At 40.6% G+C, this 26,654-nt stretch overlaps 1 protein-coding gene across 5 annotated transcripts in view; it reads left to right on the plus strand.

Annotated features, from left to right (window-relative positions):
• Positions 1–22,174, plus strand: part of LOC135698609 (diacylglycerol kinase theta) — a 103,236-nt gene extending 81,062 nt beyond the window's left edge. For 3 of the 5 annotated variants that reach the window (XM_065218656.1, XM_065218657.1, XM_065218659.1), the window contains one exon: positions 17,367–22,174. In XM_065218656.1, coding sequence (XP_065074728.1) covers positions 17,367–17,513 — 147 coding nt within the window. In that variant the 3' untranslated portion in view covers positions 17,514–22,174. Of the gene's footprint in view, positions 1–15,293 lie in introns of all 5 variants that reach the window. The other 2 variants (XM_065218658.1, XM_065218660.1) reach the window with 1 other exon arrangement.
• Positions 22,175–26,654: the final 4,480 nt, after the last annotated feature.

The following is a 26,654-nucleotide window of genomic DNA, read 5'->3' on the forward strand; positions in this document are numbered from 1 at the left end:
GTTTTTTCGTTGCAAACAACCGTCCATGGTGCTCGAAATAGTTTTGAATAGGGAGGATAACAATTGATCGAAAACTGTTAAATCGAATCTAAAGGGTAAAATGCGTTTCTAAGTAATCCAATCCAGCATTTTACGAGCGCTCATGGCCGCCACAATCTGGTTGAGTTTCTGGTAGGGAATATACGATTTGAAGTTTGGCATGTGTCGTTTGACCTTTAAACGGTCACATTTGATCGTTTATACGTTAAACGACCTAACCCAAGCATCAAATCGAATGATCCCTACCAGAAACTCAGCTAGATTGTGGCGGCCATCAGCGCTCGTAAAATGCTGGATTGGCAACTGATAAGTCTTGATAGAGCTGGAATTAGGGCGTAACAGCTTTGGTAAACAATGACTTCTCTCGATGATTTCTCGTAACTCAAGGCACGCCCACACCAAACAACATAACCAACGGGAAGGGGAAGTCTTCCTCTATCCGATGGTGACGTTGATTTGAGTGGGCAAGTCTTGGCTTTCTAGAAATCATCGAGAGAAGTCATTGTTTACAAAAGCTGTTACGCCCTAATTCCAGCTCTATCTAGAAGTAATTGACTCAGAACGTCATTACCCCCGAATGGCTGCTACCCCGAAACACCACGTCAATTTTTTAGTGTCCAAAGTTTTCAATATTCCAAAAGTTCGCATTTTGTATCAACTATTTTTTAATCTAAATTTTTTTGTAAAAATTACTGAATAAAATTTACCGTGTATATTTTTCCTGGAAAGACTATATTTTTCCCAACAACATTGTCTCAGACGTCACTTCGATTAGAAGTGATTTTTTCGTACTATGATTTATTGAAAAATGTCAAATGCGCCCTTTTGAGAAAATTACAAGATTCAAAATGACCCAATTTTAGAAGATATGTGAATCATTGCCCATATTAATCAAACAATTATGCAAAGTTTAATGCCAAGTTGAACAAGGATTTTTTTTAATTTAAATTCATAAATTTGTCGCGGCTCAAAAGCGTTAGCTTTGCGGAGCCGTAATTCGATGTCTATTAATAATATTTCTTATGACTAAAATTAGTCGAAAGGGGGCCGAATACTCGAGGGCTTTCTCGAGACTACAGACTGCAATTTTTAAAACAGGTTGGACGTGGGTTTGGGACATGGCACATGGAGGTGAACTGCCGTTTTAATCTCCGTCGCCGTTGCACTCGATGAATGAACGTAGAAGAAGCACTGCAGTGGCGGGCAAGTGCTCTGAATCTCGAAAGGTGAACAGACGGTTGATGGGACAACAGGAACGAAACACAAAAAAGGGCTATCTTGGGAGAACGATTAGAAGACTGATACTTCAGTTGAAAAAACTACGAATTCTAAACTAAATTCTCAAATCGATCCGTTTTAGAAAGTTGTAAATCATCTTCATATATTCGAAATCACGGCTAGCCAGAACGTCTCTAACGGGTGTAGCAGGTTGTTTTTCTCGGGCCCTAAGGGATTCATACAACTTAGATCTGATCAGATCTCAGATCAGATCGATGTCGTGATACCAGTCACCACAAGCACATAGAACATCCACGATGATCATAGAATTTACGAGCAGTTCATAGAACTTCCAAAACTCTCATAGAACTTTCGAGGTGTTCATTGAACTTCCAAGACGAGCATGGAACTTTCGAGCAGTTCATGGAACTTTTCAGCAGTTTATAGCACTTCCGGGAATTTTATAGTACTTCCGAGATATTCATAGAACATACAAGCAGTTCACAGAACTTCCGAGATGTCCATAGAACTCCCAAGACGTTCATTAAACTTCCGAGATGATCATAGAATTTCCGTGCTGACCATCGAACTTCCAAAACTGTCACAGAACTTTCGAGATGTTCATGGAACTTCCAAGGCGAGCATGGATCTTCCGAGTAGTTCATAGATCTTCCCAGCAGTTCATAGCACTTCCAAGATATTCATAGAACGTACAAGCAGTTCACAGAACTTCCGAAATATTCATATAACTTCCAAGGCGTTCATAGAACTTCCAAAACTCTCATAGAACTTTAGAGATGTTCATGGAACTACCGAAATGAGCATGAAACTTCCCAGCAGTTTATAGCACTTCGGAGATATTCATAGAACTTACAAGTAGTTCACAGAACTTCAGAGAAATCCACATAAGCTCCGAGGTGTTCATAGAACTTCAGAGATTCTCATAGAACTTCCGAGGTGTTCATAGCAGTTCCACGATGATAATATAATTTCAAAGCACTGCATAGAACTTCCAAAACTCTCCTAGAACTTTTGAGGTGTTCATGAAACTTTCGAGATGAGCATGAAACTTCTGAGCAGTTCATGGAACTTCCCGGCAGTTTATAGTACTTCCGGGAATTTAATAGTACTTCCTAGATATTAGACTTCCGAGATATTCATAGAACTTCCAAGGCGTTCATAAAACTTCTGAGATGTTCATAAAACTTCAGAGATGTTCATAGAATTTCCGATCAGCTCATAGAACTTTCAAAACACTCATAGAACTTTCAAGATGTTCATAGAGCTTCAAAGATGAGCATGCAACTTCCGAGCAGTTCATAACACTTCCGAGAATATAATAGAACTTCCAAGCAGTACTTAGAGCTTCTAAACATTTCATAGAACATCCGAGGTGTTCATAAAACTTCTGAGATGTTCACAGAACTTTCAGATTGTTTATAGAACTTCTGAGACGTTCATAGAACTTCAGATATTATCATAGAATCTCTGAGAAATTCATAGAACTTCCAGATGTTTATAGAACTTCTGAGATGTTCATAGAACTTCAGAGATTATCATAGAACTTCCGAGATGTTCATAGAACTTTCACGATGATCATAGAATTTACGAGCAGTTCATAGAACTCTAGAGATGTTCATGGAACTTCCGAACTGTCACCACAAGCACATAGAAATTCCGCGATGATCATAGAATTTATGAGCAGTTCATAGAACTTCCAAAACTCTCATAGAACTTTCGAGGTGTTCATTGAACTTCCTAGGTGAGCACGGAACTTCCGAGCAGTTCATGGAACTTTTTAGCAGTTTATCACCCCTATTCTGTATTTTGTTTCGAACGAAATTCTCATACAAAAAAATATTTTTTTGTATGAGAATTTCGTTCGAAACTAAATACAGAATAGGGGTGTATAGCACATACGGGAATTTTATAGTACTTCCGAGATATTCATAGAACTTCGTAGCAGTTCACAGAACCTCCGAAATGTGCACAGAGCTTCCAAGGCGATAATAAAATTTCCGAGGTTTTATAGAAGTTTTGAGATGATCATAGAATTTCCGTGCAGACCATAGAACTTCCCTAACTCTCACAGAACTTTCGAGATGTTCATGGAACTTCCAAGGCGAGCAATCTTCCGAGCAGTTCATAGCACTTCCGAGATATTCATAGCACATACAAGCAGTTCACATAACTTCCAAGGCGTTCATAAAACTTCAAAGAATCTCATAACTGCCGAGATGTTCATAGAATTTCCGAGCAGATCATAGAACTTCCAAAACTCTTATAGAACTTTAGAGATGTTCAAGGAACTTCCGAAATGAGCATGAAACTTCCGACCAGTTCATGGAACTTCCCAGCAGTTTAAAGCACTTCCGAGATATTCATAGTACTTACAAGCAGTTCACAGAACTTCCGAGCAATCCACATAACTTCCGAGGTGTTCATAGAACTTCAGAAATTCTCATAGAACTTCCGAGATGTTCTTGGAAGTCCCACGATGATAATATAATTACAGAGCAGTGCATATAACTTCCAAAACTCTCCTAGAACTTCAGATATTATCATAGAATCTCTGAGCAGTTCATAGAACTTTTGAGATGTTCATAGAACTTCCAGATGTTTGTAGAACTTCTGACATGTTAATAGAACTTCAGAGATGTTCATAGAACTTCAGCGATGATCATAGAATTTCCGAGCAGATCATAGAACTTTCAAAACACTCATAGAACTTTCAAGATGTTCATGGAGCTTCAAAGATGAGCATGCAACTTCCAAGCAGTTCATAGCACTTCCGAGATTTTTATTTTATTATAGTCACTTTAACACTCTTGGGTCATTCGTGACTTGTCCGGGGGTGAGATTTGAACTCGTGACTTTGACGTGAGAGGTATGGATGTTAACCTCTACGCCGGGGTCGCCCCCACTTCCGAGAATATAATAGAACTTCCAAACAGTACTTAGAGCTTCTGAACATTTCATAGAACATCCGAGGTGTTCATAGAACTTCAGAGATATTCACAGAACTTCCAGATGTTTGTAGAACTTCTGACATGTTAATAGAACTTCAGAGATGTTCATAGAGCTTCAGAGATTATCATAGAACTTCCGAGATGTTCATAGAACTTTCACGATGATCATAGATTTTACGAGCAGTTCATAGAAGTTTAGAGGTGTTCATAGAACTTCCGAGATGATCATAGAATTTCCGTGCAGACCATAGAACTTCCAAAACTCTCACAGAACTTTCGAGATGTTCATGGAACTTCCAAGGCGAGCATGGATCTTCCGAGCAGTTCATAGATCTTCCCAGCAGTACATAGCACATCCGAAATATTCATAGGACGTTCCAGCAGTTCACAGAACTTCCGAAATATTCATAGAACTTCCCAGCGGTTTATAGCACTTCTGAGATATTCATAGAACTTACAAGCAGTACACATAACTTCCGAGCAATCCTTCCGAGGTGTTTATAGAACTTCAGAAATTCTCATAGATATCATCATCATCAGAGATATCCATAGAAGTTCCAACTCTCATAGAACTTTTAAGATGTTCATGAAACTTTCGAGCAGTTCATGGAACTTCCCGGCAGTTTATAGTACTTCCGGGAATTTAATAGTACTTCCTAGATATTCATAGAACTTCCAAGGCGTTCATGAAACTGCAAAGAATCTCATAGAACTTTTGAGATGTTCATAGAACTTCAGAGATGATCATAGAATTTCCGAGCAGATCATAGAACTTTCAAAACACTCATAGAACTTTCAAGATGTACATGGAGCTTCAAAGGTGAGTATGCAACTTCCGAGCAGTTCATATCACTTTCGAGAATATAATAGAACTTCCAATCAGTACTTAGAGCTTCTGGACATTTTATAGAACATCCGAGGGGGGTCTCCCTTAGCTCAGTGGGTAAAAGCGCAGCTACAAAGCAAGACCATGCTGGAGGTGGCTGGGTTAAATTCCTGGTCCAGTCTAGGAATTTTTCGGGTTGGAAAATTTCTCGACTTCCCTGGGCATAAAAGTATGATTGGACTTGCCACACAATTATACCAATGCGAAAATGGTACAGGGATCGAAAGCTCTTAATTAATAACTATGGAAGTGCATCTAGAACACTAAGTTGAGAGCACGCAATAGGCTAATATGCGATATGCAATAAGCTTGAAATGCGAAGAAGAAGAAGAAGAAGAAGAAGAAGAAGAGATGTTCATATAACTTCTGAGATGTTCACAGAACTTCCAGATGTTTATAGAACTTCTGAGATGTTCATAGAACTTCCAAAACTCACATAGAACTTTCACGATGATTTTAGAGTTTACGAGCAGTTCATAGAACTTTAGAGATATTCATGGAACTACCAAAATGAGCATGGAACTTGCGAGCAGTTCATGGAACTTTCCAGCAGTTTATAGCACTTCCGAGAATTTAATGGAACTTCCTAGATATTCATAGAACATACAAGCAGTTAACAGAATATCCGAGAAGTTCACAGAACTTCCGAGATGTTAAATGAACTTGCAAGGCACTCATAATACTTCAAAGAGTCTTATAGAGCTTCCGAGATGATCGTAGAATTTTCGAGATGATCGTAGAACTTCCGAGATGATCGTAGAATTTCCGAGCAAACCATAGAACTTTCGAGATGTTCATGGTACTTCCAAAGTGAGCATTGAACTTCCGAGTAGTTCATAGCACTTCCGAGATATTCACAGAACTTTAGAGCAATTCACAGAACTTCCGAGCAATCCACAGAACTTCCTAGGTGTTCTTAGAACTTCAGAGAATCTCATAGAACTTCCGAGGTGTTCATAGAACTTCAAAGATTCTCATTGAACTTCCGAGATGTTCATAGAACTTCCACGGTAATCATAGAATTCCCGAGCAGTTCATAGAACTTCCAAAACTCACATAGAACTTTCGAGATGTTCATGGAACTTCCGAGATGAGCATGGAACTTCCCTGCAGTTCAAAGCACTTCCAAGATATTCATGGAACTTACAAGCAGTTCACAAAACTTCCGAGGTGTTTATAGAGCTTCTGAGATTCGCATAGAAGTTCCGAGATGATCAAAGAATTTCCGAGCAGTTCATAGCACTTCCAAGAATTGAATAGAACTTCCGAGCAGTACATAAAGCTTCTGAACAGTTCATAGAACTTCCAAAGTGTTCATGGAACTTCCGTCAAGTTCACCAAACCCCAACGCCATTCGAAATATCACTTTTTTCCGTTTCCGTTTTATTTATTTCCCCCCAAAAATTTCCCATTTACCATCGACTCAAATCAATTTTGTGTCGCTATACACGGCGAATGAGAACGACCCAAATTTGAGTTTAGTTTGCCCATAAATTACATAAAGTGCAGGGACTCAGGGGTGAGTAAATTTGCCTCATGTTTTTCCAGGTTTGTTCAGGAAAAAATTCCCGAATATGAGAAAAGCTAAGATTGGATTCACTCAGTCCTATTGGTACTATTCCTAGAATGAGTAAAATTTTCGTCAACTTTCCTCATTTCCCGCGCAAATTTCTGAAGTTTTCCACAGGAAAGCATAAGGTAAATTTACTCATCGCTGAGCTCCTGTACTTTCTACGGTTATGAGTAAACTAAACTCAAATGTGGGTCGTTATCATTCGCCGTGTATGCTGTGTGTTTTCAGCGCTTAAATTAGATATTCACCTCTAAATTGATGGATCAAACCGAGGGGGACGAAAGTAATCGACTCTACATTTCATATAACAGATTTCTATAAATTTCGATTTTAAGAAATTCGATTTGTTATGAATAAAGGGTGATACGGTCAAAATTTGGTCAAGGGAAAACGCGTGTAAATCGGTGAAATCGTTTATTTAAAAAATCAAATTAAATTTTTTTTTCAAGTTCAATTAGTATAAAATTCAGGAAAAATATTCAGTTAGGCTTCCGCTTTTCCAAATCCGAATTGCCGGGCCTTACGCTTGACCCCTGCCATCAGATTTTGTACAGCCACCTTGTCCACCTTCTTCGCCGCAGAAAACCAGTTTGCCTTGAACTGCTACTCGCCCTTAGCAGTTTTTTTGGTCTTCTTTAGGTTCCGCTTGACAATAGCCCAGTATTTCTCAATTGGGCGGAACTCTGGCGTGTTGGGAGGGTTCTTGTCCTTGGGAACCACCTGCACGTTGTTGGCGGCGTACCACTCCATGGCCTTTTTACCGTAATGGCAAGATGCCAAATCCGGCCAAAACAGTACGGAACAACCGTGTTTCTTCAGGAAAGGCAGCAGACGTTTATTCAAACACTCTTTCACGTAAATTTCTTGGTTGACAGTCCCGGAAGCTATGAAAATGCTGCTTTTCAAGCCACAGGTACAGATGGCTTGCCAAACCAGATATTTCTTTGCGAACTTTGACAGTTTCATGTGCTTGAAAACATCTGCTACCTTTCCCCTTCCTTTTGCCGTATAAAACTCCTGTCCCGGAAGCTGCTTGTAGTCGGCTTTGACGTAGGTTTCGTCGTCCATTACCACGCAGTCAATCTTCGTCAGCATCGTCGTGTACAGCCTCCGGGATCGCGCTTTGGCCGTCGTATTTTGTTTATCATCGCGATTTGGAGTCACTACCTTCTTGTAAGTCGATAGTCCGGCTCGTTTTTTGGCTCGATGCACGGTTGTAGACGATACACCCAGCTTATTTGCGGCATCTCGGAGAGAGAGGTTAGGGTTTCGCTTGAAACTACCGGCAACTCTCTTTGTCGTCTCAGCGGCTTCCGGTTTTCGATTTCCCCCCGATCCAGACTTCCTGGCTGTCGACAAACGTTCCCCAAACACTTTAATTACATTTGTAACGGTTGATTTGGCAACTTTTAGCGATTTTGCCAACTTTGCGTGCGAGTAGCTCGGATTTTCGCGATGCGCGAGCAAAATTTTGATACGCTGCTCTTCTTGCTTGGACGGCATTTTGACAACTGAAGAGTGAATTCCAAAATCAAAATAGGAGCAACATTCTACACACACACCTTCAAAATGAGGGGTGTTCAGGTTTTTTAAATGCAAAATTGAAAGAAATACGTCAAGTTGATATTGACCAAATTTTGACCGTATCACCCTTTAATAACACGCACCTGCCGATATTATCCGATTTCATCCACTATTCATCGATAATCTTCGATGTGCTAGAATTATCGAGCATTATGGTGGTGTTATTTTTGGTGTGTTTCGTGGTGTGAACTCGACAGTGAGCATGCATAAGGGCGAATACGCGATGATCGATTCTCTTCATCGATTTTCTCTTTGCATTGCTACAGTTAAGGGAAACAATTTTCTAGAATTTGTTCAATGCAGAGTTGTAACAGGTTGTATTGGCTATCAAAAGCTCCAGCAAACGCACCGAGAAACGTTAATCCAAGCGAGTTATTAACAAAAGAGAAAATCGATGAAGAGAATCGACCATAGCGTTTGCGCCCTTATGTATGCTCACTGCCGAGCTGTCGCTTTTTTGAGCACACGGCCAATCGCAAAAAGTGCAGGAAGTGCAGCGCTGAGTGAATTCTCCTGAGTTTTTCCAGGACAAAATTCCCGAATATGAGAATAGTCAAGATTAGATTCACTCAGTCTATTAGTAAAGTCTGGTCCACTTAGAATCCGGACACCCTATTTATCCTCTAGCAGCGCCTTTAATGGTCGGATTGAGAATGTTTTGACAGCGATTTGTTTTCAACGTACACGTGTTTCAGTGATGAATGTTTTGTCTCGATACGTGCATCATTCAAAAAGTTGTAAGTTGTAAAGATGGAAGACAAGAAAAGAAAATTAATCCTGCACACCGACGTGGTCAGTTCAAAATATAGCGAAAGTTGTTCCGTAACCACAAGAGCGTGACCCGGAAGGTTCAAAACAAATGTCGTGCTGGATCTTTGGATCGGCAGCTGAACTGAAAGGTGTTGAGGTCGATCGAGAGAAATCCAGGACTCTCGGATCGGGATGTCGCCAAAAAATACGGTGCCAGTCGTAGTACCGTCCGGAGGATCTATCTGCGAGCAGGTTACCGTTCATTCCGTGCCTCCAAGCAACCGAACCGCACAATGAAGCAGAATCTAGTGGCTATAACACGCGCCCGGATGTTGTACGACCGGATTCTGACGAAGTACATAAGGTGCCTTCTCATGGACGACGAAACCTATGTCAATATAAATTCGCCCGGAAACTGATAATCTGGCAGGTAATTTTCAGCTGCGGACTCAAAACCAGTGTGCGGCAGATAATGGTGGGAATTCCAAAGAAAGTGTCCGCGAGTTCATCCGAACATCGTCGGAGTAATTTGTATTTTTTTTTAGAGAAGACACGATAAAGTTCCTTCATTTTTCTTACGTCAAATCAATCCCGATAAACACCAGGTTTAATGTGTCCGGATCAAGGGGTGTTCAACTCTGCACATTCCAATCTGGGCCGAAAGCTAGGTCAAGCGTTGTACCGAACGTGCCGAAGTGTGGCAATCAATGTATCAGTTTCAGCAACCCATGAGTTTGGCAACCCTTGCACTTATGACTTGGGATTGTGTGTTTACATTTTCAAGTCAAGTACGGAAAAAAGTTGTGAAACTTTATTCCAAGATAATATTTAACGAGCTGGTTGCCGGTCATCCGCTTCATTCCGCACTCGAAGTTTAGCCCCTCCGCGAGAAGACATTTCTGTGCCGTGCGTCATTCTGGCAGACGTTTGCCGAAACGAAGTATCCAACCGGCAAATGGAAGATGAATCTTGTCTGCATTATCATCATGCTACAACCTGAAAAACAATAAGGACTCGACCTAAAATGCCCACCGGTGGTAGTAGTAGCGGCAATAGACCTGCAGTAGTTTCCCAGTGTCAGAAGTCGTGGTTAGGTACTAAATTCGTTTAACTATCTCCCCTTTATAGGGAGGAGGGGTCAAACTACTTCGTCCACGGTTTATCTTTGATGACTACCTCCTCCTTGTATGCTGCTTGTCGATCCTTCATATTTTTATCCTTGGTCATACCGGATTCAGATTGGCTCTGCTACCTCCGGTGTGGTTACCTTCACAATTCTGTTAGCAGCATCTTTCTTAATGTTGCTGTTGCCGTCGGTGATGCGAACAGTTTCGAAAGAGCGTAGAGAGACTGCAAACCGGTAATACGGGATCCACTGACTCCACCAGCTTTCCACAGTCAATCGAATCCGAGTTCAGTCCATAGAATGAGCTGTACGGCTGACTGATTGGTGAACCATAAAGCGTACCGGGGTTGTTCTGCGAGAGAACAGCTCGAGAAACAGCTGCGATTTCAGATGCATCTGAAGAATGGTAGGATCGTTCGGACTGTTGTTGACACCGTACATTATCGCTGCAATGCTCATTACCCATAGACTTCTCTGACGTTTGTGAATTTCACAAGTATTAGTGCAGAACTTTGGATAAATTCAAATGTTTTCTTGCACTAATATTTATAATTTACCCAAAGTTCTACACTAATACTTGTCCATTTCACAAACGTCAAAGAAGTCTATTCGATTGACTCTCGGTCCGAATCTTATGGCCATACATAATTCTAGTTAATTCTGCGGGGTGTGATGACTCTGACTAATTCGTTCGGAATTCTCTGAAACTATGGACGCCTCTCAAAAGCCGTGTGGACTTTCTGTAGAGGTTCATCCCCCAGACGGCATAAGGACACAGATAGTCTCGTCAATTATACAATGTCTTATTATGATTGGGGAAAATTTCGCTGGAAAATGGCATTGACAAAAAAAAATCCCTTTTCCCTCTTACTTGAAGTAAACAAAAAAGTAAACCTTAGCAACGATTGGCAAAATGTCAACGCAAAACAGTGATGCCATTTTTTATTATATGTTGTGTCATACTTGTCATCGTGTGGCATGACGTGCCGATCAGTGTGCCACGATGCGTTTCGGCACAATGTGCAGAGTTGATTAACCCTTGGTCCGGATCCTAAGTGGACCAGACTTTACTAAAGGGTGGATCAGCAAACATGTAATGAACTTATCATGCAAACTGAAGCTCATCTACGCAATCCAATTCCACTATCGGATCGAGGGGGACGACTCTATCTACGATGCAAAAAAGATTGTGTTTTGCTGTAGCTACCTGCGCGCACGCTGAGTAGATAGAAAGAAGATTGATGACGATTCTGAAGATTTCCTGCAAAAACTTGATGAGCGATGCAAGTAGATGCGACAAATGAAAGAAGATTGTTCGAAGATTGATTCGCTAGTGTGAGATTTGTTGAGCATCTAAACTTGAGATTTAGATGTGTCGCCCCCCTCGTATCGGATAGAAGAGAATTTTGCCTAGCCGACGGTATTGTTCATTTGACAAGGCAAGCTTCGAGCGGTGCCGGTGGTGTAGTGGTAAGCGTGATTACCTCTCACTCCAGCAGGCCTGGGTTCAATCCCAGTCGGCGCCGCCGGGATGTTCTGAGGCATAACATCTCTGATCACGTCTTCCTTCGGAAGGGAAGTAAAGCCGTTGGTCCCCGGTTCATGAGTTGATGGGTCGATAGGTAGGGTCCAGGTGTGGGAGCTGCCTTCCTGGCGTCGGTAGCATTGGTGCTCAGCACGGAAAACAAGATCGACGGAAAAAAAACCAAAGAAAAAAAAAAAAAAAGGCAAGCTTCGATTCGCGGGAAAAGAGCATTACCAGATTTGATAACAAAAGCTGATCCGCCTTTTGTTGGTTGAGATTTCGCGACGTTCCTTTCTTATAAACAAACGACTGTCACCGTTACCAGCCATGATAATTATACACAGAGATGTGACCAAGATAGTTAAGCTCGTTTATATGGCATGAAACCGATTAAATTGATTCCTCCGAAATGGAAATCAAACTTAAGAGTAATAAATCCTCGGATCAAACTGAATTCGCCTTAACGGCAGTACCGAAGTGACGTTTCTTCACACAAATTTTGATAGTTCCTTATGGGAAGAAAAAGTTTGCCATGTTTCACACATAGACTGACAGTTACATATGTAATTTCCCCATAGGAGTAAAGAGTTACAGAGTTCACGTCAACGGGTGCTAAAAAGTAGAAGGGTCTGTGCCTAGGGGCATGAACGGAAGCTTGACGTAGGACCGCTAGTGGACGGAATAAATGTGAAGAGCATTTAGTTCTTTTAATTGATCAATTATCTATTATCTCAACTCTTTCCGTTTTTGAATTGTAGGCGTACCAAATTTGTAGAAATCTTTTTCAAAGAGAAAGTTGATTAAGAGAATCAATCAAAATCACTTGCACCCCTGCTTCCAAGTTTGGTCACAAGATTACAACTCTGGAGAGCATTTTGTGTGGTCGTTGGGGGCTTGTGGTTCTGAATATGGACAAACAAGCACAGATAAATTCTATTCCAACTCTTTACTGATGTAAGCTTGATGGCCCTGAAAAGGGCCGTTTTATTGAAGAGGACATCCATGGCCACTTACGCTTGGCGTGTTTAGTGTAGATGACAGCATCACGGACCTCATTTTCCAGGAACACCTTCAGCACACCTCGTAGATCAGATCGGAGATACGTTTGACACCACCATGGTGAGCCAGACGACCGATGGTGGTTATGTCGAAGAACTTTGCGATGATGCTTGGCGCCTCCTTTACCAGACCTTTTCCTCCTTTGCCACGACCAGTCAATTGTTGCTTGTTAGGTGTGAAGGAGTGGATTAGCCACCACCTTCCTACTGCTGCTATTGCTGTTCACCACGCCGTCCGAAGCGAAAATGAGCTAATGCCACACTGCAGCGCTCTTTTATATCTTTTCAGGTTAAAGCAGAATGATGTGCAACCAAGTGGTATAAAAGCTACAAAGACTCCTCCCATTATGAGTAGTTTGCTATCAAGTAGCGACACTGGCTCTTTTCCTTTTGCGTACACGACGAATGAGAACGACCCAAATTTGAGTTTAGTTCACTCATAATCGCCAAAAGTGCAGGAACTCAGCGATGAGTAAATGTGTCTCATGGTTTTCTGTGGAAAACCTAAAAAATCTCCCTAGCAGCACACATGTCACTGAACAATTGTGGTTACTTGTGTGCCACTTATTCCAGTCAAAATCAAGCTGCAGCAGCTTATTTCTATCGAAGTGTGCTGCTTGGGCTGCCAGAAAATGAGGAAATTGACGACAATTTTATTCAGTCTCGGAGTAGAACCAATAGACTGAGTGAATCCAATCTTTACTTTTCTCAAATTCGGAAATTTTTTCCTGGAAAATCCTAGAAAAACCTGGGAAAACATGAGACAAATTGTCTCATCGCTGAGTTCCTGCACTTTGTTTCTTATTTCTGAGATAACTAAACTCAAATTTGGGTCGTTCTCATTCACCGTGATATCACCTTGAAAGATATCGGCGCCGGTGGTTAGCGTGATTACCTCTCACCCCAGCAGGCCTGGGTCCAATCTCAGTCGGCGCCACCGGCATGTTCTAAGGCATAACATCTCTGATCACGCCTTCCTTCGGGAAGTAAAGCCGTTGGTCCCCGGTTGAGCTGATGGGTCGATTGGTAGGGTCCAGGTGTGGGAGCTGCCTTCCTGGCGTCGGTAGCATTGGAGCTCAGTACGGAAAACAAATCTCGCGTCACTTTTCAATAGGTCCTATCTACATTGATCGATTCTCTCCATCGACACTCTCTTTCGTAAATAACTCGTCTTCACAAATGTTTCCTGCCGTCTTCGTCGAATTAGATGCTAGATTGTTGCTTCTTCCATCGAAAATATCCGGCCGTGGCGATTCAAAGTTGATCAAGGTTGATCAAAATAATTTGTACCCCTGGTTCCAGTTTGATTACATGAGCATTTTGTGTGGTCGTTGGTTCTGAATATGGACAAACAGGCAGATGAATTCTATTGCCACTCTTTACTGTAATAAGGTTGGTGGCCGGCCCTGAAAAGAGCCATTTTGTTGCCAAAGTTGGTGATGATTTAACCTCCGAAACCAAATAGAGTGCGTCTTTGTCACTTCAAAACGCTTGGCGGGCTTAGTGTAGGTGACAGCATCACGGATCTCATTTTTCAGGAGCACCTTGAGCACACCTCGTAAATCAGACCGGAAATACGTCAGACACCGCCACGGCGAGCCAGACGACGGATGGTAGTTATCTCGAAGAATTTGCGTTTGGTTCTGAATATGGCGATGAGTGTGCAAAATATTACGCAATTCCATCCTTCCTATTCGCACGCTCCCGAGGATCGGAGGCGAATGCCACTTCGACTTGTTTCGTCTACTTACTACTCTCTGACGACTGTGCTGGGGAAGCAGCATATGCATGTAGGTAATTGGTGGATTTGTTAGTTAATTCGACGCTATTGGATAATGCTGGACATTTACCAGTTTTTCAATAGTTTCTTGTTGAAAATCAACATTCGAAAGCATTGTTATCGATGCGTAGCCATATTTCTGATCGATTGGTGATAAAATTATTGAAATTGGACTAGGGGCAGCTGAGTTATTAACGTTCAAAATCTTTCTTAATTTGTTTCATGTTCCATTTTCGGTTTTCACAAAGTGTACCCCCATATAGAAATCAAAGACGTAGTCCTACGTCAAAACCCGATCGTTCCTGAGGTTGTAGCCATACGCAGCTTTCATCAATTCTTGACGTTCACGGCAGTGTTGCCAAAAAAAACTTACCTGCAATGGAGATTCAAAACATGCAACAATTTGTTCAAAATAGATTAATGTAATGTGATGTACCTTATCGTTTCTGAAAGGTTGGTTCCGTTTGCTACGCTATAGGTCAGCACTCCCGGGATCATCTGAAAAAGAAACGGTTGATTAGAACATTGTTTCGAAAGCGATAAATTATTCAAAACTATTTCGAGTTCCACAACGGTTAGATGTTTTTTTTTGAGTTCTGTGAATAGTTTCCGACAAGGCAGCACCAGACGGAACTGAATCTATGCCTCATGTTTTATTTTTTGAGTTTCTCCACCACCATCACCACCACCCCAAACTGACTGTGTTCGAAACCATGCGATTGCCCCGAAAAAAACCCTGTTAGAACCAAAACACCAATACCTCCAACTACCACTTGTTTTCTTAGGCCACGATGCTGAAGAAGATCAAGAGCAAACGGAGACTCACTGAGCCGCATATCTCACCGGCCGTATCGGGATTCTCGCAGGGTGGTGCTCCAGAAAATGGAGACCGCGATCGAGACGCCTTGAGCGGAGCATAGAATACCCGTCCGTCCGGTCCTAGTTTTCTGTTTTCCTGCTTTCTGTAACCAACAACAACAACAACAAAATAAACAACAACAACAACAATAAACCAAATCTAACTGATCAATCTCAAAGCGATCCGGACCTTCGAGTATCGTGATAGCACACACTTACTACTACTACTACTAGAGCACACAGACTAAAAACTACCCGTTTCAACTATCGAGCGAAGAAGCGAGAGCACAGTAGTTCCACCAACTACAGTCCAAAGAAATACAGAAAAATGGAAAATATTTGCTTTTTCGGTTTCCGGACTGCGCCGATCACGGTATCCGAACTAGTTCCAAAACAGGCAGACGAAGGAGGAGGTGTTTAAGCTTAGTTTGGGTCCTATACAGTTTTGATTTAAGGAGAATTCGAGTCTCTCACTCAATATTCCCACTCTCACTCTCTAGCTGAAAAAGAATCTAACACACTGCATCTGTTATGGTTGTAACTGTTGTCCAATTCCAAATGAAAACAAACAAACAAACACTAATACCCTCTCAAATATCGAATGAGTGCACACACACACACACACACACATATATATACATTTAAACACCTACCCGAACGATCCACCTTCATCACTAGCCACACCAAACCAAAAACACAACGCCCTCTCTCTCTCTCTCTCTCTCTTTGATCTTATGATAACTCTCTTTCACTATCTCTCGTTCGTCTATATTCTATTGTTTTTTGATCTTTTTTACTAATTTGTTTATTGTACGACTACATATTCATATATATTATATATTTGCTAATTATAGTATTTCCGTACCTTTCGAATTGTTATATCTATAACTCAGAGCTAGCTATTGAACTAACCATTTATTTAGAGGTAAAATATATAATCTCTCGTTCGTTACTACTATTGTATATCGTTATTTAAACTAAATTAAAAAAAAACTATAACCAACACATATATATATCTCGAATTAGCAAAACTCCTAGTCTCTCTGTATATTTGTTCGGCGTGAGCTAAGTTTTGCTGTTGCAACGTAGTAGGCAACGCGTTTGTTTATGTTTTTTGCGGTTTTCGGTTACTTTGATTGCTGCTCTCTAGAGAAAAAAAAAAGCCCAGGCCTACTTGGAGATGCCAATGCAAAACGATTAGAAAATCATAAAAAGGCTTTTTAGTTTAGTGTTTCGCGGAATAGATCGGCCGTGACTTTGCATTTACACCGACATTGTTCCGTTCGATTCGATTGGTTTTGGATTTGGTTTTTATTTTTCAACACCTATTTATTATTAAAGGAATGTCGCCTACCGTGTTATTTCTTTCATTTTCTATCTCTAACGGAATGTTGTTTTACGCTGCTACTACTACTATAACTACTACTACTAATACTACCACACAGTCGCTCCTTGGCGTTGATTGAAACAAGGTCTTGTTTTTCCGTTTTTCGTTCGCTGGCAGTTGTTACTCTTTCTCTTCATTCTTTCATTTTTTTTTTCTTCTTTTGGATTCGTTCGATGCTAATGACAGTCATTGTTACACGCAAAAACAGAAAAAGCAAAATTTGAGTAAATCGACAAAAAAAAAACAGTACCATTTTCATTACCGATGCGGTTTGTTTCTTTTCTTTCTCTTTTTCTTGGACAAACACCACCTCCGTGTGACGTTCATTCGGTTGCCAACACACATTTGCAAACAAAATACATTCAACTACAATACAAAAAAAAAATATATAACGAACTCGCAACGAAAACCAACCAAATAAATCCCCTTCGAAACTCAACAATCAAAACAAATGCAATCGTTTGTTGTTTACTATTGCACCTTTATACGCTCATGCACACGAAAATAAAAATCTTAAAAATCAACTCACCTCACCTACACTGTTACCCTTAAAATGAAACCAAAACAAACAAACAATGAAAACAAATCATTTTCCGCGGACCGGACGGTACAGGCGACCATGTTGAAAAAAATGAAGGGCAAAATGAAGCGACGAAACACCGAACCGACGATGCAGGTGATGGGCCCATCGGGGATACAGATGACACTGGCCGCTCCCCAGGAGCCGGAGGAAGTCGACTCGAACAATACCGACTTCTGAATTTGGTATAACGAGCGATTAATTTAACGTGCTTCGTCGTTTGTTGATACTACCACTACCACAATGGCAATTATCACTACAAAAGCAGCAGCGGCGGCCGACGCCGCAACAACCGCCACCACCAACACCACCACAGACAGCCAATCAACCGAGGATGCTTCGTAGGAAATCAAATCGGCGCTGCTCGCTAAAATAAATCACACACATACACACACACACACACCCGCCATCTTGGCAGCGGCATGTCAATCCAAAACAAAGCACGCGCTGCTGGCAACACTGACTGACGACGCCATCAGCGCGCAGCACATTTGTAAAAAGTCAATCCCGCAAGCAAAACAATCCACAAGTCGTAAATACTCTAGAGAGGAAGGTAAACAAAAACATAAACATTTCACTTCAGCCCACCCCAGTGTACATGTGGTAGCAACTTTTTTCGAGAAACTTAGTAGGGCCATTTCTTCGATGGAGCAATAGTGCACACGCTCACTAAAAAAAACACACACACACATGCGAACAAAAGCGATCATCTCTTTATAATGAGGCAAACAGCCCACCACACATACACATACACACAACACTCAATTGTACAATGTTAAAATAGCGTCAGTAAACAAACAAACAAACAAACAAACAAACACAAAGTTACACCGTCTGACACACTAGAGAACCTTTGTGTAGCAGCAACCCTAGCAGCTCAGTGTGTGTGTAAATGTAAAAGGTGAGGAAGCGCGACGACTCGTCCGCTCGTCACGACACCCCTCCAAAACTCCAAACAGGCAGGCAAAGGAAAGGCAAAGGAAATTGTTAACCGAGCATTAGCCATAAACAAACAAACCAACCCCATGGGAACAATGATTTTTGCCAAAAACAAAACAAAAAACCAAAACGAAACATGATGAAACCCGCAAATCCCGATCATGTCTCAAACAACAGGTAAACAAACGCGCAAAGAACGTTAAATTAATGGCTCTTAGGTTATTAACAAACGAACAAACAAAAAACTAGCATGGAAGAGAACAAAACAAAAACAAACAATGCAGCAGCAGAAGTAAAAACGAAGAAACTGATCTGCGTTCAGTATTGCATTTGAAACAAGAGGGAAAGGGAAGCAGAGGGGAAAAAAACTAACAATACACGAAGATGCATATTTTTGAAGGTGAAATTGTTGTTTTTTGACAGCTGCTGTCAGCTGAAGGTACTATTGTTTAAACAAGCGAAAACAAAGCAACCAAAATCGAATTTATTGTCTATTTTTTTGCATTTTTTTTTTCTTCCCGAAACGAACATAAACATTCTACCTACAAACACGAAGCGAAGAAAAAAAAAGGAAAACATACACACACAAACAACAACAAATACAAATGCAAATACATTCGCATGTAAAGCGCGGAGGTAAACAAAGCAAGTACATGCACACTGTTTTTTAGATCGATTTAATTTACGCGCAAAGAGAAAAAGTCTACCAATGTGTGTGCGCAAATTTCTTCTGGAGACAAACACAAAGAACAAAAACAAATATTTATACGGAAAGTTGTTGACTATATTTACTATGAATTTTATTTCTATTCTTTTTCTATACAATGTTCGCGCGCGCAAGCGTCCGAGAGAAGATCGGACGACAAACGGTGAAATGAAGCAAAGAATAAAAACAAGTCATTATATTGAAATCAACACACACTCACACACTGACACAAACATACACGTATTAAGCACGCGAGAAAGCGAACAGAAAAGCGAATCTTGTTCAAGTGTAAACAAACAAAAACATAAATACGCTTATGTAAGAAAGGAAACGGAGACGAAAAGGGTGAGAAAAATCAAAGGAACTTTGATCAAAGCACATACAAACACACACACACACACATACACAGTTAGAAGACGGTATATTTTGAAGCGTTTTACGATGGAGTAAACGCCGACACAAGCCGTGAACGGTAAACCAAAACGATATAATTTAACGTTTAGTTCTATCTTTCTCCAGGTGTCCGATTCGCAGTCGCAAATACGGCGGGAGAAAGTACACAAAACAAAACACAAAACAATGGTAAACCAAACGTGTTGAGTACGTTTAGCAAGTGGAAACACACACAATTAATAGCCGTAAATTGTAATTTAAACAATTACGTTCTGTATGGTATTTTACCAAACTACATTAAAAAAAAAACACTATTAAATACTAACAAAACAAACAAAAACACCCAATCTTAGTCACGAATACAAGGGAAATTACACTTGCCAAAAAAAAAAAACAAACAAAAGTAAATCGTAAGTAAGGAAAACAAAAAAACCGAAACATCCCGAATATGACGAATCACGAAACTCACGGAAACTTCAACCGCACTCACACTCACATAAACACGCTCGCAGCAACAACAAAACCAACCAAAAACACTGAAAGCGCGGTCAGCGCTCAACCTCCACCAAAAAGCCATAGGAAAAAAAAAAACAAACAATCTGCATCCGCAACAACAACAACAACAACAACAACAAAAAACAAAAACTCATTACCTGACCTGAGTCGGAAGGACACGAAAACACAGTAGGCTGCGAAAGCGCTGCAACCGACACGTCCCACGCCCCCACATGCACGGGCGCTCGCTGACAGTAGCAACCAGAGCAACCGGGGCTGAACGTTCGGGTTGCTCTGTGCTGTGCGATCCGAACGCCCGCGAGTATGGGTGCTGGCGATCAATCCACCTAGCAGCCGCAGCAGCCTCGAATAACCGTTTCTTGGGAATGTTTAGTTAACGCACGGATTCGCATACGGGAAACGGTATGCGAAGGGGTCAACCGAGGTTTTTCAAAAGAAGAGACACAGACGAGACGAAATTTCACCCCGAGAAATTTGAAATTTAACCGCAAGCGAGGAATGATTGGATCACGTTATCAATAACAACAACAACAACAACAGCAACACAAAGATGGGTGCGTTTTCTAGAATGTTCTCAGCGTTATTCAGTTGAGAAAGCGAGACGAAGAAGAAGAAGAAAAAAAAACAAACGAAATGTATGCTTATACGAAGAAACTCCCTCCCGAAGGGTGAGTCTAAACGCGATCATTGTTACTTTCCAGAGGTGCGCGCCTTCGAGGGGTTAGTAGGCACACTCATACAACACACGAACCCTTTCATCTCTAGGTCGTCGCGAGTCTTTCCACGCGATAAGTCGAAATAAATTCACACACACACACTCACACAAGCAGCAGAGCAAAGTCATCCGGGTAGACAACCCTCGAGGCCAATCCCATAGGCATCTAGACTCACCTTTCCAGCCACCTTGGTTCTAGGTATGTCGTCGTCGACGACGACGGCCCTTAGTTTCACCTTGATTGTTCGAACCTTGTTTTCCCGATTCGTCGCGTTGCCTCCCACTGGTCCGGAATAGAACGACCGCAAACGCGACGGGCACCATACAACGTGACTCCTCGCTATCCAGAAACCTGTAGGGGCTCAGTGTTACTAGCTTTGCAATTCCGGAGGTTCAGAACCGAGTTGCGTCCCTCAATATTCCGGTTGCCGTGGGAACCGGCCGGCCATGGCCATGATCGTCACTTTACGTCACATTGGGTCGATGACCTTGCGACACGCATTTACCACCTAAATAGTGCGGGAAACGCCTGCCGGTCGGTGACCACCTGGGTGACGGACGCAGACTCACTTTAAATCTAGTATCACATACACTTTTCTGGATAGTGACGCTATCGTTTGTAGCATAAAGTCATTTACATATTTATACACACATATACTCCTCTCCTCCCAGTGTATCAGTTGGAAGCGAAAGTACGAGGTTCGTTAAGCCCTAGGTTAGTTCAGAACGATTCCGTTCCGGTATTCTAAGTTAGTATATAGCATACATGTTCGGTTTTCTAGGCAAAACCAAACGAACCAATTCACTTATGCTCTTCAGTTCATTCGAAAGTCCCATCAAAACAAAGAGACAAACATACGACAACACCCACACATACACACATCCTCACACACACACTCACACGCATACCTACACAATAGTAATAATAGCGGAAAAAACTATTATTATAATTATGATGTAATTAAAAAGGAAAGGTAAAGAAAATAAACAATGACCATAATATATTACAGTATATCTTTTAAAAGAAAATAAATTTAAATAAAAATCTCAAAATAGAGTTGATGTAGTGTCGAAAAAGCATATAAATATAACAGATATAATTAAAAATTTAATTAAAACCATATTTTTTCGTATGAATAATTAAAGAAAACCAAAAACAAAAGCATTAGAACTCTTCTAAACGGTGTCGTGCTGAAAGAGAAACTAATATACCAACAAACAGAATAGAGAGAGAAAAAAAATGGCGTCCTGTCGAACCGCGCGTCGATTTCCGCAAATCGGTCAACCGACCCCGACAGACAACGAAGCGCCGCCATCTACGATCCAGAACGAACACGAACCGCGTCGTGCCAGTCGATGCGAAACGTCAAACGGCCAGCGGTGACGTTCGCGCATGCGCCGGATCACAACCCGAAAGAGGAAGACGAAACAAACAAACAAACAAAAAAGCAAAAAATTGCGCTCCCTCACTATCAGTCCCACCTTAAACGAAAACAAAAATCGGACTATACTAAATGATCAAAACAAAACAAAACAAAAAACTGAACGAGGGAGACCGAATTCTGACGGCAACAACAACACAAATGAACTCGGAAGCGCTCTCTTGTGGAGGCAAATAGACAATGCAAAACCAAGCAAGGACTCGCATGACATTATTGCATTTTCAAAAACAACAATTCCTCACACAAGCGCTCTACTGAACTGAAATCCCCCCTCCCATGAGAAACAACACTGCGCGGAGGGGGGGGGGTTCGTTCCAAGCCAAACAAAACAAAGTCGTTGTTGTAAATCCAATCTACAGAACAGCCACCCAGCAATGGGTTCGCAAGAAGTAAGAATTTAAACAAATGAAAACAAATCAAAATGTAAAAACAAAAAACACTCTAATAGACAAGCAAAACCCGTAACAACACAACCCAAACCAACCGCGAAGTGAAGGGGGGTTTAACAAAAAAAAAAACAAAACAAAAACCAAACAAACAAACAAAGTAAATCAATCACTAGGCGAATAACGAGAAACGCATATAGGAACGCAGCAACAAACAAAACAAAACAAAAAACGAGAGCGGGGACGAGGTTTATACTCACTCACTCTCTCTCTCCTAGAAGAAGAAGAAGAAGTAGACGAAGATGAAAAGAAGGAAAAAACAAAACAAAACAAGGTAAAAACTTACACTTACACCCACTTACAGAAGAAGAAGAAGAATAAGAAGAAGAAGACGTAGAAAGAAGAACAAGGGAAATCTCCTCGCTCTCCGCTCTTCCAGTGTTGAAGGAGAGACAACAAGTAAGTAGCACCCGACCGCAGAAGCAGCAGAGCGGGAAGGAAACAAGTAAATTACACACACACACACACACATGAATCGAGTATAAACAAAAGAAATACTATTAACTATTTAATAACTATTATTAAAAAAAAAACAAAATGAATTATATAATATATAAATATATGTGATTATAAATAGGTTAAACATAATTTGTCAATAGCAAGAACAACAAAAAATATATATATACATATATGTATAATTAAAAATATACAAAAAAAAACTGCGCTTGTTTTAATCCGCGGGGGGTCGTCCTAATATACTATACACTCCGAAATAACCTTTTTTACCGTCTCCTGCCTCCAATCATGTTTGACGGTAATCATGCAACGTAAACAAACACGTCATGTTACAAATTAAGTGCTCCAAATTGATTTTCCCGACTGATTCAGCTGCCATTCTTCTGTCATAAGGGTCGCTTGGTGCCTGAGTCGGTTCCAGGGCGAGCATCTGAACACCCCTCTTTTCGCGATTAGAGCCATATTTACGGAGATAAATCGATTTAAAGTTTTGGTAGGCGCACCAGCCAATAAATAAAGGTTTTTGGAATATTTTATACTAGGAAATCTGGGTATGAAAATTTCGAGCATCTCAACACCCCTCTTTTCGCGATTAGAGCCATATTTACGGAGATAAATCGATTTAAAGTTTTGGTAGGCGCACCAGCCAATAAATAAAGGTTTTTGGAATATTTTATACTAGGAAATCTGGGTATGAAAATTTCGAGCATCTCAACACCCCTCTTTTCGCGATTAGAGCCATATTTACGGAGATAAATCGATTTAAAGTTTTTGGAATATTTTATACTGGGAAATCTGGGTATGAAAATTTCGAGCATCTGAACACCCCTCTTTTCGCGATTAGAGCCATATTTACGGAGATAAATCGATTTAAAGTTTTGGTAGGTGCACCAGCCAATAAATAAAGGTTTTTGGAATATTTTATACTAGGAAATCTGGGTATGAAAATTTCGAGCATCTGAACACCCTTCTTTTCGCGATTAGAGCCATATTTACGGAGATAAATCGATTTAAAGTTTTGGTAGGCGCACCAGCCAATAAATAAAGGTTTTTGGAATATTTTATACTAGGAAATCTGAGTATGAAAATTTCGAGCATCTGAACACCCCTCTTTTCGCGATTAGAGCCATATTTACGGAGATAAATCGATTTAAAGTTTTGGTAGGCGCACCAGCCAATAAATAAAGGTTTTTGGAATATTTTATACTAGGAAATCTGGGTATGAAAATTTCGAGCATCTCAACACCCCTCTTTTCGCGATTAGAGCCATATTTACGGAGATAAATCGATTTAAAGTTTTGGTAGGCGCACCAGCCAATAAATAAAGGTTTTTGGAATATTTTATACTAGGAAATCTGGGTATGAAAATTTCGAGCATCTCAACACCCCTCTTTTCGCGATTAGAGCCATATTTACGGAGATAAATCGATTTAAAGTTTTGGTAGGCGCACCAGCCGATAAATTAAGGTTTTTGGAATATTTTATACTGGGAAATCTGGGTATGAAAATTTCGAGCATCTGAACACCCCCCTTTTCGCGATTAGAGCCATATTTACGGAGATAAATCGATTTAAAGTTTTGGTAGGCCCACCAGCCGATAAATATAGGATTTTGGAATATTTTATACTGGAAAATCTGGGTATGAAAATTTCGAGCATCTGAACACCCCTCTTTTCGCGATTAGAGCCATATTTACGGAGATAAATCGATTTAAAGTTTTGGTAGGCGCACCAGCCAATAAATAAAGGTTTTTGGAATATTTTATACTAGGAAATCTGGGTATGAAAATTTCGAGCATCTCAACACCCCTCTTTTCGCGATTAGAGCCATATTTACGGAGATAAATCGATTTAAAGTTTTGGTAGGCGCACCAGCCAATAAATAAAGGTTTTTGGAATATTTTATACTAGGAAATCTGGGTATGAAAATTTCGAGCATCTCAACACCCCTCTTTTCGCGATTAGAGCCATATTTACGGAGATAAATCGATTTAAAGTTTTGGTAGGCGCACCAGCCGATAAATTAAGGTTTTTGGAATATTTTATAGTGGGATATCTGGGTATGAAAATTTCGAGCATCTGAACACCCCTCTTTTCGCGATTAGAGCCATATTTACGGAGATAAATCGATTTAAAGTTTTGGTAGGCGCACCAGCCGATAAATAAAGTTTTTTGGAATATTTTATACTGGGATATCTGGGTATGAAAATTTCGAGCATCTGAACACCCCTCTTTTCGCGATTAGAGCCATATTTACGGAGATAAATCGATTTAAAGTTTTGGTAGGCGCACCAGCCGATTAATATAGGATTTTGGAATATTTTATACTGGGAAATCTGGGTATGAAAATTTCGAACATCTGAACACCCCTCTTTTCGCGATTAGAGCCATATTTACGGAGATAAATCGATTTTAAGTTTTGGTAGGCGCACCAGCCGATAAATTAAGGTTTTTGGAATATTTTATACTGGGAAATCTGGGTATGAAAATTTCGAGCATCTGAACACCTCTCTTTTCGCGATTAGAGCCATATTTACGGAGATAAATCGATTTAAAGTTTTGGTAGGCGCACCAGCCGAAAAATTAAGGTTTTTGGAATATTTTATACTGGGAAATCTGGGTATGAAAATTTCGAGCATCTGAACACCCCTCTTTTCGCGATTAGAGCCATATTTACGGAGATAAATCGATTTAAAGTTTTGGTAGGCGCACCAGCCAATAAATAAAGGTTTTTGGAATATTTTGTACTGGGAAATCTGAGTATGAAAATTTCGAGCATCTGAACACCCCTCTTTTCGCGATTAGAGCCATATTTACGGAGATAAATCGATTTAAAGTTTTGGTAGGCGCACCAGCCAATAAATAAAGGTTTTTGGAATATTTTATACTGGGATATCTGGGTATGAAAATTTCGAGCATCTGAACACCCCTCTTTTCGCGATTAGAGCCATATTTACGGAGATAAATCGATTTAAAGTTTTGGTAGGCGCACCAGCCAATAAATAAAGGTTTTTGAAATATTTTATACTAGGAAATCTGAGTATGAAAATTTCGAGCATCTGAACACCCCTCTTTTCGCGATTAGAGCCATATTTACGGAGATAAATCGATTTAAAGTTTTGGTAGGCGCACCAGCCAATAAATAAAGGTTTTTGGAATATTTTATACTGGGATATCTGGGTATGAAAATTTCGAGCATCTGAACACCCCTCTTTTCGCGATTAGAGCCATATTTACGGAGATAAATCGATTTAAAGTTTTGGTAGGCGCACCAGCCAATAAATAAAGGTTTTTGGAATATTTTGTACTGGGAAATCTGAGTATGAAAATTTCGAGCATCTGAACACCCCTCTTTTCGCGATTAGAGCCATATTTACGGAGATAAATCGATTTAAAGTTTTGGTAGGCGCACCAGCCAATAAATAAAGGTTTTTGGAATATTTTATACTGGGATATCTGGGTATGAAAATTTCGAGCATCTGAACACCCCTCTTTTCGCGATTAGAGCCATATTTACGGAGATAAATCGATTTAAAGTTTTGGTAGGCGCACCAGCCAATAAATAAAGGTTTTTGAAATATTTTATACTAGGAAATCTGAGTATGAAAATTTCGAGCATCTGAACACCCCTCTTTTCGCGATTAGAGCCATATTTACGGAGATAAATCGATTTAAAGTTTTGGTAGGCGCACCAGCCAATAAATAAAGG

This window comes from Ochlerotatus camptorhynchus, unplaced genomic scaffold (genome assembly GCF_037179485.1).
Source record: "Ochlerotatus camptorhynchus isolate MF236.1 unplaced genomic scaffold, CSIRO-AGI_Acam_v1.1 ptg000091l, whole genome shotgun sequence".
NCBI lineage: Eukaryota > Metazoa > Arthropoda > Insecta > Diptera > Culicidae > Ochlerotatus > Ochlerotatus camptorhynchus.